The sequence below is a fragment of the Taeniopygia guttata genome, chromosome 28 (assembly GCF_048771995.1).
Source record: "Taeniopygia guttata chromosome 28, bTaeGut7.mat, whole genome shotgun sequence".
Classification (NCBI taxonomy): domain Eukaryota; kingdom Metazoa; phylum Chordata; class Aves; order Passeriformes; family Estrildidae; genus Taeniopygia; species Taeniopygia guttata.
This window is the reverse complement of record NC_133053.1, coordinates 1,883,722-1,902,440: the sequence shown is the minus strand read 5'-3', so window position 1 is coordinate 1,902,440 and position 18,719 is coordinate 1,883,722. Positions and strand designations below refer to the sequence as shown.

Here is an 18,719-nt window from a genome sequence, read left to right as displayed (position 1 = left end):
CCCTTTCCATCCCCGCTCATCCCTTCCCGTCCCATCCGGGCTCGCCCCACCCGCGCCCCAACTTCCCCCAGCCGGGCCGTGCCACCCCCGTGCCCGGCCAGGCACCCAGGGCAATTGGGCAATCGCAGGCTTTTCATGAGACAGGAAAGCAAAAGTGGAATTGGAAACTTTCCCCCGTTGAGAGTTCTTTCGGGGCCTTCGCTGGGGTTGGCTTTAAATAGGGAAATTTCTGGAGCAGTGTCCCACCAAAACCCTGCTAAGACGCTCCTGTGGTTTAATTGAAATCCCATCAGAGGCCCGGGGTGAGTGCAGGGGCTCAGGGATCACCTGTGGATGGGGATATAAAGTCTCCCAATGAAAGAAGGACGTGGAGCTGCTGGGACAGAGTCCAGAGGAGGCCACGGAGCTGCTCCAAGAGCCGGAGCCTGTCTGCTCTGGAGCCAGGCTGGGAGAGCTGGGCGTGCTCACCTGGAGAGGAGAAGCTCCAGGGAGAGCTCAGAGCCCTTTCCAGGGCCTAAAGGGGCTCCAGGTGACTTTAGACAAGGGATGGAGGGACAGGACACAGGGAATGGCTCCCTACTGCCAGAGGGCAGGGTTAGGTGGGATATTGGGAAGGAATTCTTTCCTGTGAATCTTCCCTGATAACACAGGTTATGGGCTGGAAAGGGTTTCCTCTACACCTGTTTTATTCCTCAACTGTCATCACAAGGCGCCTGCGAGACTCCTAGAACCAGCTGCCAGGAGGATACACTTGGATTTACCTAAATATAGCATTATTTAATCAATTATCTTAAACCAGTTGTAATTGATGTGAAATGAACACAAAGAATGTGCTTTTTTGCTTAATCACAGAGTGGAATAATGCACAGAACACTGGCACAGCTGCGAGCATGGAACAGATGCAGAAATATTTGGGAGGTGTGAGAGAGAGCCTGGGAGCTCCAGGAGCATCCCCCAGTGCCCACATCACCCCTCTGAAGGCTGTCCTCTGTTCTCTTCACAGATGCAGGAATATTTGGGAGGTGTGAGAGAGAGCCTGGCAGCTCCAGGAGCATCCCCCAGTGCCCACATCACCCCTCTGAAGGCTGTCCTGTGTTCTCCTCACAGACTCCAGCACTGAGAGGCCGCAGTTCCGAGCAGAGTCCCCGGGCACCGGAGGTTTGTGTGGTACGAGGAGTGCCACCGGGGCACCCCGAGCCCCACGGGCAGACAACCCTTTGCCATAAGATGCTTTTCCCATCCCTGCTGCAGTCTGTGGTCTGGGCCAGCAGCTGATGAGATGGCACAGAGAGCTGAGCTGCAGCCCAGCTTCGAGGACGTGTTCAAAATTCTGTCCCAAGTGCCACCAGAGAAACTGCTGAGCCTCAAACTCAAGCTGAAGCACTTGGTACCTGGGCCCTGCAGCAAGTTACTGCAAGCTATGGTCCTGCTTACTCTGGGGCAAGAAACGGATGCAAGGATTTGTCTGGATGCCTTGAGGGATAACCAGGCAGCCCAGTACGTCCACCAGATCAAACTGGGCGCTGCAGGAGTGCAGGAAGACGGGGAGGATTTGCAGCTTCCCCAGCTGGATGCAGGTGCCGTGGCACTGCTGGCACAGATGTACACGGTGCTGGCACAGGAAAAGCTGTGCAGTCCTGAGGCCAGGGACAAAGCCTGCCACGCCAGCAAGGACACTCAGCAGAGGACACTCAACAACATCCCACCCAAGGAACAGGACAAGCAGGGCTCTGCAGCCAGCGGGGGCTCCGGGGACAGGTTTGGGACGCTGAGATCCCATGAGGACACAGGATTGCTGCACATGGCGAGGAGTTCACCAGTGGAGATCAGAGGCAACTCAGACCTTTCAGGCCCACAGCCCCTGCGCTCTGTGGGGAGTTCCTCCCTGTCCAGCTGTTTGGAGATCAGTGCATCACCAACAGTTGCTTTTCACACCCAGCCTTCTGTCCCCGAGTGTGTCACCTGGCCCAGCCGCGCTGGACACCCCGACGGGGACACAGAGAGCCACGGCCCACAGGAATCCAGCTGGGCCAGCACACCCAGCTCTCCCCCTGGGCAGGACACAGCTGCTCAAGGGCCCCAGGCAGAGAAGGGTCTGCAGGTCGGTCCCTGTCACCCCAGCCCTCTCCCTGTTCCCAAGACACCGCTGCCCTCGGAGCCTGCCCAAAGCAGTGACGTATCCAGCGCAGTGACAGGGCCTCACACAGCAAGAGAAAAGCAGGATGAAAAGCAGGATGAAAAGCAGGATGAAAAGCAAGCATCTGCTGATGTCCCTGATTCAAGGGCTGTAGTGGATACTGCTCCTGCCCTTGTGTCCGTGCAGGATTCCAACAATCCAGCAGGCATTCCCTCTAACTCTGCACCTGCTTCTACTTCAACCTGTTCCCTTCCTCCTCCTAATTCCTTCTCAACTCTTCCTCCTCTTCAAGAATCTCCCTCCAGAGTATCATATCCCCCTCCCCTGCATTCGTCCCCCTCTCCAGCCAGGCCTCCTGCTCCCCCAGCCATGGATCCATCAGAGCCAGATGGTGCCAAGTTCTTCACATTTGTTGTCCTGCATGCCAGTGAAGATGAGATTGTGGCCCACCAGGTCAAGAACCTGCTGGAGGGCATGGGGGTGTCCAACGGTGCCACGCTCAGTGAGGATTTCTTCATCGCCGGGCGCAGCCACATGATTTGCTTCCAGGAGGCCATGGAAAACTCTGCCTTCATGATCCTCCTGCTGACCAAGAACTTTCCCTGCAACCTGTGCCTGTACCAGACAGACACTGCTCTGATGCAGTCCATCGTGGACCCCTCCAAGAAAGACTCAGTCATCCCATTTCTACCCAAAGCAAACGCCTTGGAGGACAGCCAGATCCCCGGGATGCTCCGTGTGCTCATCACCCTGAAAGAGAGCTCTCCTCTCTTCTCCAAGAATGTGCACAAGACTTTTAACCCCAAGAAAATCAGCGAGAAGAAAGCCCTGTGGGAACAGATGCAGAGAAGGAAGCTCCAGGAGCGTCGGGAACAGCACCAAGCCCAGCAGAACTTGGCTGCCCTGAGCCTGGGCTCCCCTCCCCGGGTGCCTCCAGCAGCGCCACGGCTGTGGCCACCAGGGCCACCAGCCCAGCACTGGTGTCCCCCTGCCCCGAAGGAACCCCCTCCTGCTCAGAGGGGTCCTCCCCCTTCCCAAGCACAGCTGCCCCCAGGTCACTACAACATCACAGCAGGCCAGGGAGGGATGCCACCCCTCATCATCCAACACGCCCGCATGGTTCAGATCGGGAACCACAACGTGATGCAGGTGGAAACTGCCCCACCTGAGCCAGGGCACAGCCAGGAGCAAAGCCAGCACAACATCTGAGCCAGGACAGCCAAAATTCATTTCAAATCCTGGATCAGAGTGATTATGCTGGGACTGGGACTATTATTCTATGCATCAAGAGTGCAATTTTACCAAAGCACAAAAGAAAATTCTTCATTTTTTATTGGAAAAAAAGATGTAGTGATCTCTTGGAATTGTTTTTACTTGTGCTGATTTTCAAGTAACTGAGAAAATTATTTTCCTAATTGTCTGGAGCTACTTGAAGAATTTATAAATAAATTTTAATTAATTTACTTGTGTTCCTCTGGTTCTTTCCAGGGATAGTCAGGGATATATGGAAAACTATTCTGTATGTTGGCTGGAGGGGATGGGAGATGGCACTGAGCAAATGATTTGAGGGACAATCTGCAAGGGATGCTTTGGGAAGCTGCCTTTCAGGAAAAAGTGGAATGAAAAACTAAAACCAGCGAGCAGAGTGGTGCAGAAGGGTGGAGAAATCCAGGAATGCAGAGTGGGAGGGAGCAAGGGATCTACCAGGGTGGTACCTACCGAGCTTTAACACCTCGAGGGCACCTGGAGCAAAGCCCTGGCTCCTCCTCCCATGCTCCAGGCACAGCCATTTTCCTGATCGTCAGCAGAGGTCACCCCAAAGCCACCGAGAGATGGAAATGGGGCTGTTCCCTCCCGGAGCAGAGCCCAGAGCCAGCTCAGCCTGTGGAGGAGCAGGGCAGAGCTGCAGGCTGCTCAGGAGCCACTCCCTGTCAACGTGGATGCTGCTGTGATCAGTACAGGGAAGTGGCCCCGTTCCAGGTCTCCCTGCAGGTCTGCGTGTGCTCCTGGCACTCCTTGGCTTCCCCAGCAGGTTCCAGGAGGATCCAAAGCCATCCCTGCCCGAGCTGGGACCTGGCAGGCCTCATTCCAGACTGCAGCCTTGGTCCAAGAGCCCTCCAAGCCCCAAGCCAGCCCCTGAGCGAGACAGATGTGTTATTAAATCCTCGGGGGAGGCTCTGAGCTGCCCTCAACTCTTGGCTTCCAGCTCTCAAATACTGGATTTTAACTCTGCAGGACCCAGTGACAATGGATTAACTCATCCACTCCTTCCAGAGCCTGCTGGCATCCTCCAAGTGCTGGAATTCCTTTTATTTCCCTGGGTTCTCTCCTCCATAGCACCAGTAAGAGTTGTTGTGTTACTGCAGTTCCTGTCTCCTGCTGTTGGCACAGGACAGTCCCGACTCTTGGGAGCACTCCCACATCCCTCCTTTCCCAGCTCCTCTCCTACTATAAATAATCATGCAAAATTACTCAACTGGAAGCTGCTGCAGCTTGTAAACAACCTCAGCACAGCCACATCCAGCTTGGATCACACACAGGGGAGGGAGAGCTGTGTCTGGGACACAGGAGGGTCTGCAGCCACCACAGTGGAGAAAAAACTCCTCTCTGTCCAAGAATTACCAAAATAATCACTGAAACATTGCCCTGCTCCTCACAACTCTGTGTTTTGCCCACGTGGAGCTGGCCCTACAGTCAATCGGGCCTGTTCAGTGTAATTACCCCTAAATGATGCAGTGATTTCTCCACCCTGTAATTACTATCAACATTTAATTGCTGGGCCCTCTGTGTAATTACAGGCTGTTTTAAAAAAAGTGAAGCCTTTTCCATCACAGAATATTCTCCTCCTTGGGGCTGTTGCACCTGACTGGATCCCCCCCAGCTCCCTGACCACAAGAGCCCAGCTCCAGATTTGCTCCTGCCTGGATTAACTCTGCCAGATGGAATTCTCTGAGGCCACCTGGCTCCCTGTACCTGCTCTCCCACACCTGGAGATCACCTGCAGCACAGGAGGAATGGCTGGGTGGGAGAAGCACATCCCCAGGCTCTACAGACACTGCTTTAAATGGCATTTTTAGCACAAAGGCACCATCATTCCTCAAGGCATCAAGAAGTAAGGATGGAGCAGTAAATGACAGGAAAAACATTCAAGTATTTTATCCACCCACCCTCCCTGGGGAAGACCAAGCATTTTTGGGATCCAGGTCCCTGTGTGGAACTAACTCCAGTACCATTAATTCCTCTGTTTCTACAATCCCTGATGGATTTGGGGTTGGAAAACAAACTGATGACAGTGTCCCTCTTTCTTCTTGCTGTGTCCACTGTCCCTCATGTGTGAGGCAGGTAATACACGAGTCAACAGAGATCCTCTCCCATGGTTTGATTTACATCAAAATATAAAAGAAGAGGTGTCATTTCAGTGTCAGTGTTACTCTTTTCCAGGGAAAATGTTTGCCACTGCAGCACAGATTGTTTTTTTCCACAGGAGTAACCATGAAATGAACCAATCACACCTGTTAATAGTAAACACCCCAGAATTCCATACCCACAGTGTCCCATCCCTGGGAAACAAACTGAAAATAGAGGAAAACACCTGAATACAGAGGCTTATCAGGAAGAACTCCAGGGCACTTGCATTCTAGCAGCCATTTTTTGTTTTATTATTTAAAGTTAAGAGCGCTCATCAGCTCACAAAGGAACAAATCCCATTCCTGCAGTTTAGTTCAGGTTTCAGCCAAAAGGAAAAAAAAATAGAAGGCAGCTAAACTAACTCTGCACTTTACAGCTCAATTCAAGTTAAACCTCCTCGCTTTATAAATAAATGTTATAGTTAACACTGCAAAATGTACTGGCAGATCTACAATATCTTGAAGGGGCAGAGAGCGTGGTTATTGAGGCTGATAAATACAAGTAGAGAAGCTTCAGTAGCACAGAGAGCAAGGGTGGGGCCAGGGGTCTGCTCTCCCAGGTGGACCTTTCCCAGAGCTCCAGGCAGCTGCTTCCCCCCTCGGCTGTGCTTCCCACCCTGCTCAGGGCCAGGGAAGGAGCCACAGGCTGCCCATCACCGCCTGCACAAGGACAAACTGCTGGAAACTCTTTGTTTTCCACCACGGATGGGTCTGCTCATACAGGCAAAAACTCGCCCTCTAACTTAACTACAGAGTCAAAAACAAGGTGTGTGCAGATCCCCATCAAAGGAAGGAGCTTGCCCAAACAGCAGCCAGGTGAGATTTCAAATTCCACCTTGGAAGTAGCACCATCCTCAGTGAAGTTACAAAACAGAAAAAAAAATAAAAAAAGGAAAAAAAAACAAGACTCAAAAGCCCAAACCAGCTGCTAAGAACCCACTGCATGAGGTTTCAGAATGGGGCAATAACAGAGCCCAAGCACATGATACCAAAACCTCAGAAGGACAAGCAGGCACCTTAAACTTTCATTTCTTGTTTCTTCCTTCAGCCCACCCTGGTGCAAACCCACCACAGACACTCACTTGCTTTCATAACGCCCTCCCAGCACCTCCACACTGCAGGTACCTCCTGGCCTAAAGGGCTTGCAAGAGCTCAGCTTTGAAAATAGTTCCAAATGTGCTGTTTTGGCTCCCAAATCGTCCACATTCACCCTTCCAGCTCAATCCCCGCTGCCCTCTGGAGCCAAAGCACGTACATGCTGGGAATGGAGTAAATGGGTGTGGAATGGACAAGCCAAGGGCCTGAACACCACATCAGGATTTTGTCATTAAAGTAGTTTTTTCCTCCCCATTCATAAACTACAACATCTATGGATGAAACTGTATAACCAGAACTGACCTTCCTCTATCTTACAGGATTGGAGAAGTCTTGCAGCATAGATAGGGCCTGGCTCTACGAGAGAAAAAACATCCCAGCTTTATGCACAATCATGGAAATCTCAGGCCTTTAACACCATTTGCTACTTGGCCAACCAAGAGAGAGACAAACCCCATCCTCAGCACGCCCAGCCCTGTGCCATCCCTGGGCAGAGTACAAGCCCCTCGGCTGTTGGGCATGGGCTGTCCCAAACCTGACAGGAGGGAAGGGAAGGGATTAGCTGGAGGGTATTTCATTCCTCACTCACTTTCTATCTGTTGGGTGTGTGGGGTGGGAAGGGCCAGAGCTCGTGGGGGATGTGTAGCTGCTCCAAAGCTGAACACTGAGTTAATCCAGCACTAACAGGAGAGGCAGCAGGTCCCAGGGAATCTCAGTTTCCTTCCTTCTCAGGACACGATGGTGGCATGGGGAAGGGCAGGGGCTGTGTCCTCTGTGCACAGAGTGCACTGGAGAGAGCTGGTACCTGAAGGTGACAACAAGGGACAGCCGTGAGCTCTGAGGCCTCCTCCTGCCCTGCCCCAACACGCCAGCTGGGTGGTGACAGATGGGGACAAAGCTCAGCACAGCGACGGCCCTGGGCACTTTGGCACAGCCAGCCCAAGCCCTGCAGCTGCACAACCTCAGCGGGGTGGGACAGGCTGGGGACTGTTGGCTGTTCACGCCCTAATGCAGCTCAATGAAGGCTTCCAGCTCCTCGGGGATGAATCCCTTGTAGGGAATCTTGTGCTTGTCCAGGGCACGAGCAGCAAGGCACTGGAGGGTGATGTAGTTGAAGGGCTGCATGGTGCTCTTGGTGAGCAGCTTCTCATCCAGCAGCTCGTAGGCCGTCTGCTTGAAGGCGTTGGTGGCGTCCATGTGCGCCCCAGCCTCCATCAGGGCGCTCATGATCAGCGGGCAGTTGTTGCGGGCAGCCACGTGCAGGGGGGTGTTGTTGTCATAGTCCCGGCTGTCCGGGTCTGCCCCGCACTCCAGCAGCAAGTTCACCACGTGCAGAGACGGGAATTTGCCCACGGGGTACCGCCCCACCGTCGTGGTGTCTTTGTCCACGGCCATGTGCAGCAGGGTGAAGCCGTTCTTGGCGCGGGGGCTGCACTTGAGCAGGCGGTAGATGGTCTGGCGTTTCTGGTGCTCCTGCTCCGGGGTGCACTCCACCTTCTCCAGCAGGAAAACCAGGTGCAGGATGATGGCCAACGTCTTGGTGAACTGCGCCGAGTCGGCCACGGGGTCCTTGCCGTGCACCAGGGCCCTCTCCACCTCCCGGACCCCTTTGCTCAGCACCCCGATGAGGTCGGAGAAGCCCAGGTGGGTGGCTAAAGTGCCTTTGGAACGGTCCTGGAGCACGTAGGAGTAAAGCTCGGCAAAGGAAAGGAAACTGCTGGCAGTCATGGGGCTGAGGGGCTCCAGGTTGCCTTGCTGCATGTCCAGGGCGTACTTCCACAGGTTAATGCAGCGCTCGAAGTTGCCGGAGTCGGCGTAGACGGCCCCGCGGTATCGGATGTAGTAGGAGGTGTCGGGGTGGGAAGGGCCCAGGATGCGCTCCCGGATCAGCAGCGCCTGCATGCGCATCTCGTCGGGGTCCGTGATCAGCGCTTCCAGCTCCTCCAGAGAGCTCACCTCCCGCGAGTAGTCGTAGGCCAGCACCAGCTGCCGGGGCTCGGGCTTAGGCAGGTACTTGCCACCCTCGCAGCGCAGCTCCATCGCCCTGCGCCAGTACTTGTGGGCTCCCAACAGGTCTCGCTTCTTGTCCACAAACGTGGCACCCAGCAGCTCCAGCGCCTCCACAGCAGCCTCTCGAGTGCAGAACACGTTCGGGATCTCATCCTGACTGGACGCTGAAGCACCGCAGCCCTCACAGCCCTCTTCGCTGCAGCCCCTCTGATGGCTCCCACTCTGGCTCCCCGCAGCCTCGTCCTGCTGCAGGCCCCCCTGGATCAGGTACTCCACGATGTTGGTGTGGCCGGTGACGCTGGCAGCGAGCAGAGGGGTCATGCCGTAGCCGTCCTTCTCCATGCGGGCCTTGGAGCGGAGCAGGAGCTGCAGGATCTCCAGGCTGCCCGACTCGGCACAGTCGTGCAAGGCCGTGTTTCCCTTCACGCTGCGCCGGTTCACATCGGCCCCTTTCTCCAGCAAGTAGCGGGCGATCTCGCGGTGCCCTTTGTAGCAGGAAATCATCAGGCACGTGTGGCCGTGCCGGTTGGCCACCTCCAGGTCGGCCCCGCGTTCGCCCACCAGGTACCGCACGATCTCCAGGTGCCCATCGAAGCAGGCGGCCCGCAGCGGGGTGGAGTTGGTCAGCGTGGTCTGGTTCACCGAGGCGCCGTGGTCCAGCAGGCTCCGCACCACGCCCAGGTGCCCCGCGGCCGAGGCCGCCCACAGCGGCGGGGCCCCCTCGATGGTCTCCCCGTCGAAGCTGACGGAGCCGCCCTCCTCCACGCGAGCCCCGCAGTGATCCAGCAGGTACTCCACCACCTCCAGGTGTCCGTGCCGGGCCGCGATCAGCAGCGGGGTGCTGCCGGCCCCGGGGCCTCCCCCGCCGCCGGGCCCCGCCGTCAGCGCCTCCAGTTCCTCACGGCTGCGGCTGCCCAGCAATTTCTGCAGCAGCTTCAGCTTCCCGTCGCGGGCTGCGTTGTACACGGCCGTGCGCAGGTCCATGGCGCCAGCGGCCGCCTCCAGGCCATGGACCGGCGGCGGCGCGGCCCCAGCGCGACGCGGGGCGGGCGGGGGGCGGCGGGACCCCCCTGCCCTCAGCGCGGCGGGACCTTCACTGCCCGGGCCCGGCCGCCATCTCAGGCTGCGCCGCGGAACAAAATGGCGCCGCGCGGGGCGGAGCGCGGCGCGCGGTGGATGACGGGAATTGTAGTCCCGGGAGCGGCACTGCCCGCCTGGCGCCGCACCGCGCGCACTCTGTTTCCCAGGAGGCAGAGCGGGCGGGAAGTATGTACACCCTCTCCTTGCGGGGCATGCTGGGTAGTGTAGTCTCTTCGGCCCGCTGCGGGTAGCGCCGCTAATGGGGTTTCACCAGCGCCGGGACTACACTTCCCAGCGCGCCCCGCGCGGGCCAGGTGCTGTCCAGGTGTGTCTGTGACTCCCTGCGTGTGCTGGTTTCATAGCGGTTTGAATTCTCTTAAATTCCTTGACCTTATGGCACTTCAAAACACAGCGGCCGCACAGCATTAATCTAACGTGGTTTAATTGCAGGTTTTACGAAGTTGTAATGTCCTGAGCTGTAACGGAGCCACAGAGATGATGCAGGCCAGCCCGTGGGATGCAGTTCCTGCCTTGGAGGTGGCAAAGCCTTGTCCCCGTCAGTGAACACAGATTTATTCACTCCAATTAGATCCAATTCAATCCATTAGGTCCAGCTCACAACATCCATCAGCGACAATACCTGCCCAGAGTGAGGGAAAATACTCGAGCAATAAATAGCTCAGCTTAGATGAGCAAAGCTTTACTCACCGGAGTCTATTTTTAGGGCATACGTTGAGTTTAGGTGTTCCTAATCTTTATACAGAGAACTGGCACAGGGTTTCTCCCATTGTATTTTATTTATAGCTGGGTATCTCCTACCAAGGGAAATAAGCTTAGTCTCATTATTCCCATTATTATTATTCTGTCTGTCACGATTATTATTATTCAGTCCATCCACCCGTTTTAGGTCTTGTCTGGAATTACACTGGATTATCCCACTGATGCCTGTTGCCTGCACACAGAATATCACTTTTGTTGCTAAGAAACTGCTTTTGCATAACAGGCAGCAGGAGCCCAATTTTCACTTCAGCAGCTTCTGAAAGTCCCCGGGAGCAGCAGCAGCTGCTCCTGGAGCAGAGTGTCCGTGGCAGAATTCCCACACGAGGCTGGGATGGATTTCCCAGAGCAGCCGTGGCTGCCCCTGCATCCCTGGAATGTCCGAGGCTGGACAGGGCTTGGAGCAGCCTGGGACAGTGGGAGGTGTCCCTGCCATGGCAGGGGATGGAGCTGGATGGGCTTTGAGGTCCCTCCAGCCCAAAACTTCCCGGAATTTTGTGACACAGCGACTCTGTGTTTGAGAAGAAAAGGGGCAAAGGTCCCTTAAACATCTGCAGGGTGTCCATGCTGTGCAAAGACAGCTCCCTGTACATCAGGGCAGGAGGAACCAGAGAATCCTTGAGCTTGGAAAAACCCTCCAGGACCACCAAGTCCAACTCTCCCTCAGGGCTGTGGGAACACAAAATTCTGGGTAGGATCCATCGTGTCTTCACCCAGAAAAAAGCCCCGTGAACACTGTGAACCCTCTGGGTGTGTTGGGGCATTCTGGGCTGTGAATATCCCACCTGGGAGTGTCGCTGTCCCTGTCCCCTCTGTGAGGAGCCAGTGCAAGCCCGCAGCTCCCAGGCTGTTTGTGCTGCAGGTCAAGGCACAGACACGGTGACATTTCCTCTCCCTGCTGGCTCTCGTGTTGCCATGGTGACCAGATGCACTCGCTCTTTTATCTGAAGTATCTATTAACCAAAGCTTCCTATTAATTTCCCCTCCATAGAATCCATTAGGAATTCACCAGAAACACCACACAGGTTTTTTTTTTTAGGTCCCAAACCCAGCTCAGAGCCCACCCCTCCTTCCTGGGTAGGCTCTGAGACATCGTGGGGTAAAGTGCAGCTGATGGAAATGGTTTTTCCATTAATAAGAAATTTCTCAGTAATGAGGGAATAAAGAGCAGGAGGAGAAATGTCACAGCAGCCTCTCCCTGCAGATCCCTGGGTGTGGAACGTGCTGCAGCCTCAGGACTTCACTCTGAATCTTTTCTAAACCAGGAAGGTCCAAGCCCTGCCCAGCCTGGCCTTGGGCACTGCCAGGGATCCAGGGGCAGCCACAGCTGCTCTGGGCACCTGTGCCAGGGCCTGCCCACCCTCACAGGGAGGAATTTCTTCCCAAAATCCCATCCATCCCTGCCCTCTGGCAGAGGGAGCCATTCCCTGTGTGCTGTTGTGGGAATCCAGAGCTTCCCTCTGGCTGCCCTGGGACCCTGGCAGGGGTCAGGAACCCCCCTGGACAGAGCCCCCAGAGACACTGGCTGTGATCTCTGCCCATGGAAAAGAGTTTTCAATCTTACAGAATGAATTACCAGCTCTGAGTGTTTGATATCAGTAATAATTAAGTGTGGCATGAGTGCAAAAGTAAAATTTTAGGATTCTAGATAAGGGGTCCAAAGGGGACAAGATGGAGGAAATTGGGTGTGTCTTGTCCTTTTTCTCCTTCTTCATGCCCACCATGTTTCACTGTGGTGTTGGCATTTTTCTGTTGGTTCAGGCTGGGGACACACTGTCCAACGTAGGTGACAGATATTGGCACGTTATTGTAAATCCAGCACAGGTAGTTTGTGGTATTTAATGTTTGTACCATCCCACTGAGGGCAGAGCCCCACACGCTGCCCTGCAGGACAGAGCTGCGGCAGGGCAGCAGAACATGTTAGAGATAAACAGAATAAACAACCTTGAAACCAGCACAGACCAATTATGGCTTCTGCTTTGGCTGTGGGGCTGACAGACAGAGACTTTCTACAATCTGGGAATTATCAATAGCTCAGATTCCGACATGCTGTCCCTCCATCCCTTGTCCCAGGTGGCTCTCCCGGAGCCCCTCCAGGCCCTGCCTGTGTGCTGCTGCCCCTGTGCCCTGTGCCCTGTGCCCTGTGCCCTGTGCCATCCCTCTGGGGGTGCCAGGGACGTGGGGCAGCTCCCGGGTGCTCCTGCTGAGCTCCAGCAGCAGCAGCAGCTCAGGAACGTGGGTGAATCCCCACATCTGGGGCTCCAACCCCCCACATCCCTCCCCTACAGACCCCATGGGGGACACCTGGGTAGGGTTTTTGGGATAACACAGGAAAAAAACCCCAGAAAGAGTTCTGGGAATAAGAGGGGAGTTAAAGCCCCATGGGAGGAAGAGCAGGTAAAAAATGAGACGTTGTGACAGGGCTGCCAGGCTGCGTGGCAGGAGGGTTAATTTTTTGTGAAACTGCCATTTCATATTCCCTTTCAGACAAGCTGAATTACACGGTGCTGGCTGCTGCAGGAGGAGCATAATTTCCTTCACAGAAATAATGACAGGGTACTTAAAGAGCAAGTGAATGGATGGCTGAAGTACTGGGCAGAGACTTCAGAAATCCAGGCTGAGCCCTCACCTTTACAGAAGGCTCCTTTGGTGACCTTGGGCCAGTCATTTAATCTTGCTGTGTCTCAATTCCCTGCCAATAACACAGGAATAATAACTGTTCTCTGTCTGCCTGGCTTATTTAGGCTGCAAACTCGGAATTTACAGCTCATGTTTGCTCTGCTTTGAAGCCAAAGAGCTTCAATCCATGCTGAGGTGTCTGGGACAACCACGGTGTACAATGTGGAGAATAACAAAGGGCTGGGATGGATGGTTTGGAACATCCTCAGTGTGAAATGCTCCAGAATTCCTAATCCATTGCTCCCCATCTCTTCCCTCAAAATGTGGAGAAGTTTGGTGCTGTGCTAAGAGTTCCAAAAGCATCAGAATTATTTAGGAGCAGAGTCCATGTAGATTTATTGAATCCCTGAGTTCCTTCTGAAGCAGAGAGTGGATAATTTAGAAATTGCCTTTGTGCTCAGTCAGGGCTGCAGCAGCTCCTCAGGTTTTTCAGTGTAAATTGAGGCTCGCAGGCTCCTGTGTACCCAGGTTTTATCCATCTCCAGCTTTCAGCAGTTTGTGTGATTTCCTGAAGCCAGGAAAGATGGGTCCCTGCTCCCAGAGCCAGTGAACACCAGATTGTCTCTATAGTTAAGCAATTTGCTGTACAAAGGGAACAATTCTAAAAATAGGGAGAAATGGCACCCTGACATGAGCAGGAAGGATGACCCAATCCCCACCTTGCTGCAGGGCCTTTGTCCTGTAACTGCCTCCATCAGCAGGGCTCTGATGACATTATTTTCTGTGCTTCTGGGGGGCACCGGGCTGGGGGTACCTGGGAGGGAGGATTTTGATCAGCCTGCAGAGGATGAACACGCTGGGGAGGCTTCTGGGGGAGCACTAAATCAAAGTTTCATTTACATCAGACCCCAGCCCGGCCATTGCAGCATTAGTGGCTGCACTGCTGCCCCCAAATTTTGTGTGGATTTAGTTTGGCAGTGGGGAAGTGAAAGACAGGGGGAGAGAGAGTCGTGGTGGTTTATGAAACCTGGATCTTTTCTTTCAGGCACCATCAAATGACAGCGATTTGTACAGGTTTAAAACTCTTCTGGCAACAGATTTCTGGCTGCCCCTGGATCCCTGGAAATATCCAAGACCAGGCTGGATGGGGCTTGGAGCAACCTGGGATAGGGGAAGGTGTCCCTGCCCATGGCAGGGGTGGCACTGGGAGAGCTTTAAGGTCCTTCCAACCCAAACCATTCTGTGATTCCTAATTCACATCTGCCATAGTACCAGTGATGTGGACAATGCTGAGCCTGGTAAGTTAAAAAAAAACCAAAAAATAAGGAAAAAGAGAAAAGTGCTCGACAGCACGAACAACCCAAGTTATTAAAGATATTTCAGTGCTTTTACCACTGGCCTCAGCAGGATTCAAGAGTTTCATTTTCACACCTAAATACCTTTGAGAATGGAGGCTCTGAGTGGTGTTGAAAATTTATTCTTTTTATATTTTAAGGCCCTGTTGGAAGCAAAGGGCTCAGCTCTCCAAACAAGCCCTGCCAGGCATCAGAGTCCCAGCAGTGTCCAAGTGCCTGACCCTGCTCTGGTGTGTTTGGGGCAGGTTCCTCGGGTCCTGTGGTGCCTTCAGCGGGGGCAGAGTGAATTTCCTTCCCAATGGCTGGTCTGGGCTGTGTTTGGGTTTGTGCTGAGCACAGGGCTGATAATTCAGAGATGTTTTTGTTCTTGCTGAGCTCACTCAGAGAGAGCCAAGGCCTTTCCTGCCCTCATCCAGCCACGCTGGGGAGGGGCTGGGGGTGCCTGGGACTGACCCCAGAGATGTTCCAGACCACAGGACATCAAGCTCAGGATAGAAATAATATTCCTTCACGCCAAAGAAAGAATTGAGGGACATTTGGACTGAGGAGCAGAACAAGCCACGACAGGAGCTCCAGCACCCAAAGCATTTGCACAGCTGGGCCGTGGCAGCCTGGGCTGTATGGCAGGCTATGATTTGTTGTCACCTTTACAAACACAACAACAAAATCACTAGTCTTCCACACAGAGCCAGGCCAGGAAAGCAGCGCTTCCTCCTCAGGGATGTCCTCCTGCACGTCTTCTCCCAGCATCCTTCCCGAGTTCTTCTCACCCTGTAATCCTTGTTCCTGGCACTCCTTCAGGGGTGGATGCTGCCCTTTGCAGCGTTCCTCCCGAGACCACATCAAATCTCCCTGTAATCATCTCTCCAATTTGTGCTGTTCCCTTGAGTTTCTGCTCCATTTCCTCACTCCAGAGACTCTACAGGGACATCAGGGCTCAGCAGGGGCTCCTCTTGCCTTACCCTGGGATAAACTCCTCCAGGAGTGCTCTGTCACCTGTCTGTCTCCCAGCTGTATTGGAGTCTGACTACAATAAGCAAATGCAATATATGCTGGGGAACACTGGAGAAAAGGACTCTGCAAAGAGAAAGATAATGATAGTGCCAAGTTTCCTGGAATCCCACTGAGAAGCTGATTTAAGCAAGGAAAACAGACCCCTTTTGCTGCTCCCTTTCTCTGGATTTGTTCATGAGCAATCTTTGGTTCAGGTCCAGCTTTTCTTTCACTGCCCAGGTTTTCTCTGACGTGGATTAATCCCTCCACACCCATGGAAAGGATCTGACTTTATTCCTTGTCCAGCAGAGCTTTACTCACCTCAGCCTCTGAAATCAGGCAGGGAACAGTCTCTTCCCATCTTCACCCAGCTGTTATGGGTACTTTTGTAAGCAGGTGAGGAAAAAAGGGAAAGAAATAAAACCATTCCTCAGCAGCCTTGGCTGCTCTTCCATGGGAGGATGAAGTGTGCAGCTACAGGAGAGGGTTTGGGTTTGATGCTGCTGGCAGGAGCTGTGCCCTGTGGGAGCTCATGGGGAGCAGTCCCATCCCTCCCTCCCTCTCCTTTTTTATAGCATATGTGCTTTCTATGGACACTTTATTTTAAGTCCAGATGGGTGTTTCAGTCTGGGGATTTGTGCTGCTCTGAGATAACAGCCCTTTGTGCTGGCCTAGGTAGCAGAGAGTGTTTGTGATAGCTGGGGCTGATACCAGGAGATGTCCAGGTGGTCTTATTTAACAGGGAGCATTAGTGATACTGCCATTGTCCAGGAAATCAGATAAAAACGGGTCCAGGTGTTACCCAACACCGTGTTTGTGTAAGGACAGAGCCAGCTGCTGAACATGGGGGGATGTGTTCTTGTACAAAACTGCTGTCACCCCAAACCTCCCGGGTAAAATTTAACCAGGAGCTGAATTTGGATGATCCTTGATGAGTCCCTTACACTCAGGATACTCTGTGATTCTAATCTGAATATCAAGTGGAACAGTAGAGAGTATGCAGTGAAAACATGTGGGGAGTGAGACAATATATAGAAACAGAAATTCAGGACAATTCAGTCTTTGGCCCAAGTTAACTGGAAGAGAGGATAAATTGTAAAGAAAAATGAATTTGAAAGAGAAGACAGTTTGGGAAGTGCTAAGCTGGGCTGGAGTTCTAGGTGACAAGGACACTATTCAGTCCTTTTTCTAGGACACAGCTCCACAAAGGGATTTACCACGAATCACTGCCAGACAGTCAGGTAAAAATCAAGACAGGAGACATGTGTGCAAGAGCTCCTCTGTTGGTTTCACACCCAGCCAGTCCCTGTTTAGAGCGAGGTGTTAAGTAGGAAGCATAAATTACAGGCTCAGAGGCATGTGAGGTTTTTGTCTAGACTGTCTCTGTGGGGCTGTATTTCTCTGTGTAGTGTTTGTCAGGAAGGGATCTGCACTTCTGCTTTGTCCCAGAGCTTTCAGGGACGTGGCTCCTTGTACTGGGGGCAGCTGGACCTCGCCCCTCTCCCTGGCACTGGGAGGCTCCTTGGGAATTATTTCTATGGATGGGAGCTAAACTTAGCTCAGAACACGGGAAAAAGCCTGTCTGGAAAGAGTGGGGACTCTTGGCCTCCAGCTATCTCCAACCAGCTCATCACTGAGAGATCCCCAGCTGCACTTCCAGGCTGTAAATTAAACAAACAGAATTTCCTCTACACCAGACCACAGGGAGGGCAGAGAGAACAATGTGGCCTTATTGCTGTTATTTCCTTTGGTTTCAATCTCTGTCCTCTGCCCCCCACCTCCTCCCCAGCCCCGTGTCTCCCACTTTACCCGATTTGTCATTTATTACCGTGCTTTAAAGAGAGGCAGGGGGAAAAATGCTCAGTGCAAATTATATTTTGAGCTGTTGTGCTTTGCCTCTTTGGTGGATAATAAATCTCTCTGGCAATGCTCCTCTGTATAGGATTTGTCATTAAATGCAATTAAACAAACCCTGCAGGTGTCCATGATCAGGCCTGCAGCAGCCCATTCACAACTGCAATGTTATTATCAGCCTGACAACAAAACACCAGATATTTCCTGAGCTCCTCTGATCGATGAGCTTGCCTGATTTGGAACTGGAGGGAGGAGAGAAGGGGGACCAAAGCGGTTCAAATGCTCTTTAGACTTATTGATGGAAAAGTCAAAAAGCTGCTCAGCAATCAGAGAGAAGGTGGAGAGAGAAAAGGGCCGAGGGACAGAAGGGCTAAAAGGGAAAAATGAGAGAGGAGTGTTTGGGAGTCAAAAGGCAGAAACAAGGCGAGTTTTCACATGGTGCCCTTCCACCCAATGAGTTGGTTAATGCACAGGACTGGAGTTTGAGAGGCAAGGAGGGTATTTCAGGGGTGATTCCATGGCAGCTGGGCTTTCAGTGTTGTGACGTAGCCTCCTTGCCCAGTTGGCACAACAATTCCTCTCACCCCCGGACAGGACCTGCCTGGCACTGTCCAGGGATGTCCATCTGTCTCCACACACTGTAGCCAAATGCTTGGATCAGACACCCAACTAATTTCAAACCCCACTTGGAACAGAAAATGGAGCTGGACAGGGCTTGGAGCAGCCTGAGATAGGGGAAGGTGTCCCTGGCCATGGCAGCAGTGGCACTGGCTGAGCTTTATGGTCCTTCCAACCCAAACCATTTGGGATTCTGTGGCTCTCTGAGTGCAAGTTCTTCCCTATCCTCATTCACACCCCGAAGCATGTCCTGGCACAGCTTTGGGAAGCTGCAGAGGTGCTGCTGACAGGACTTGTCCAAAGCAGATGCAACAACGTTCACACCAGAATTGCTGTGTGCTCTGACAATCAGGAACAGGAAAAAAATCTCCTGTGGTTTCTGTGAGCCATCCCAGGCAGCCTGTGGAGTGTGAAGGTCAGGGATTCACAGGGGACTGGCTGCTATCAAGTGCAGTGAGAGAGAAGAATTTGCCAACACCAGTGGAATTTTTCTGGCTGCCTTGTTTGCTCAGCTCAGCCTCGGGGTGCTCTCAGGATGAACCTCTGTCCCCTCCTGTTCTCACCCCAGGAATCCTGGTTCAGCCTGGTTGATTCTGGGGCACACATGGAATTGCAGTGACAAGGGACTAAATTCACATTACTGTTCTAGTGCCACCTAAAACAATGGATTTTGGGGTTGGATGGGGGAGTCAAGGGTATCAGTAGTGCCTATATAGAGTGTAAGGGGTGGTTATTTACTCCTACAATAAAAAGCTTTTGCAGGGCTCTCTGACT

At 53.3% G+C, this 18,719-nt stretch overlaps 2 protein-coding genes and 1 non-coding gene across 3 annotated transcripts; 1 reads left to right on the top strand and 2 right to left on the bottom strand.

Moving 5' to 3' along the window:
• The first annotated feature begins 280 nt into the window (after positions 1–280).
• Positions 281–3,600, top strand: TICAM1 (TIR domain containing adaptor molecule 1). The gene has a single exon (XM_002194256.5). The coding sequence runs from the start codon at positions 1,280–1,282 to the stop codon at positions 3,344–3,346; it is 2,067 nt and encodes a 688-aa protein (XP_002194292.5). The 5' UTR covers positions 281–1,279; the 3' UTR covers positions 3,347–3,600.
• A 2,172-nt stretch (positions 3,601–5,772) lies between these two features.
• On the bottom strand, positions 5,773–9,804 carry FEM1A (fem-1 homolog A). Its single transcript, XM_002197948.6, has one exon. It carries the CDS (start codon positions 9,631–9,633, stop codon positions 7,645–7,647), a length of 1,989 nt encoding a protein of 662 aa, XP_002197984.2. The 5' UTR covers positions 9,634–9,804; the 3' UTR covers positions 5,773–7,644.
• Positions 9,805–15,078: 5,274 nt separating this feature from the next.
• Positions 15,079–15,171, bottom strand: MIR7-4 (microRNA mir-7-4). The gene is given in 1 exon segment (NR_049016.1): positions 15,079–15,171. It is a non-coding gene; the product is annotated as a microRNA mir-7-4 (primary transcript).
• Positions 15,172–18,719: the final 3,548 nt, after the last annotated feature.

Excerpts from the sequence above, each read along its gene's own strand:
- TICAM1 (XM_002194256.5), top strand. The coding sequence starts at position 1,280 with ATGGCACAGAGAGCTGAGCTGCAGCCCAGCTTCGAGGACGTGTTCAAA.
- FEM1A (XM_002197948.6), bottom strand. The coding sequence starts at position 9,633 with ATGGACCTGCGCACGGCCGTGTACAACGCAGCCCGCGACGGGAAGCTG.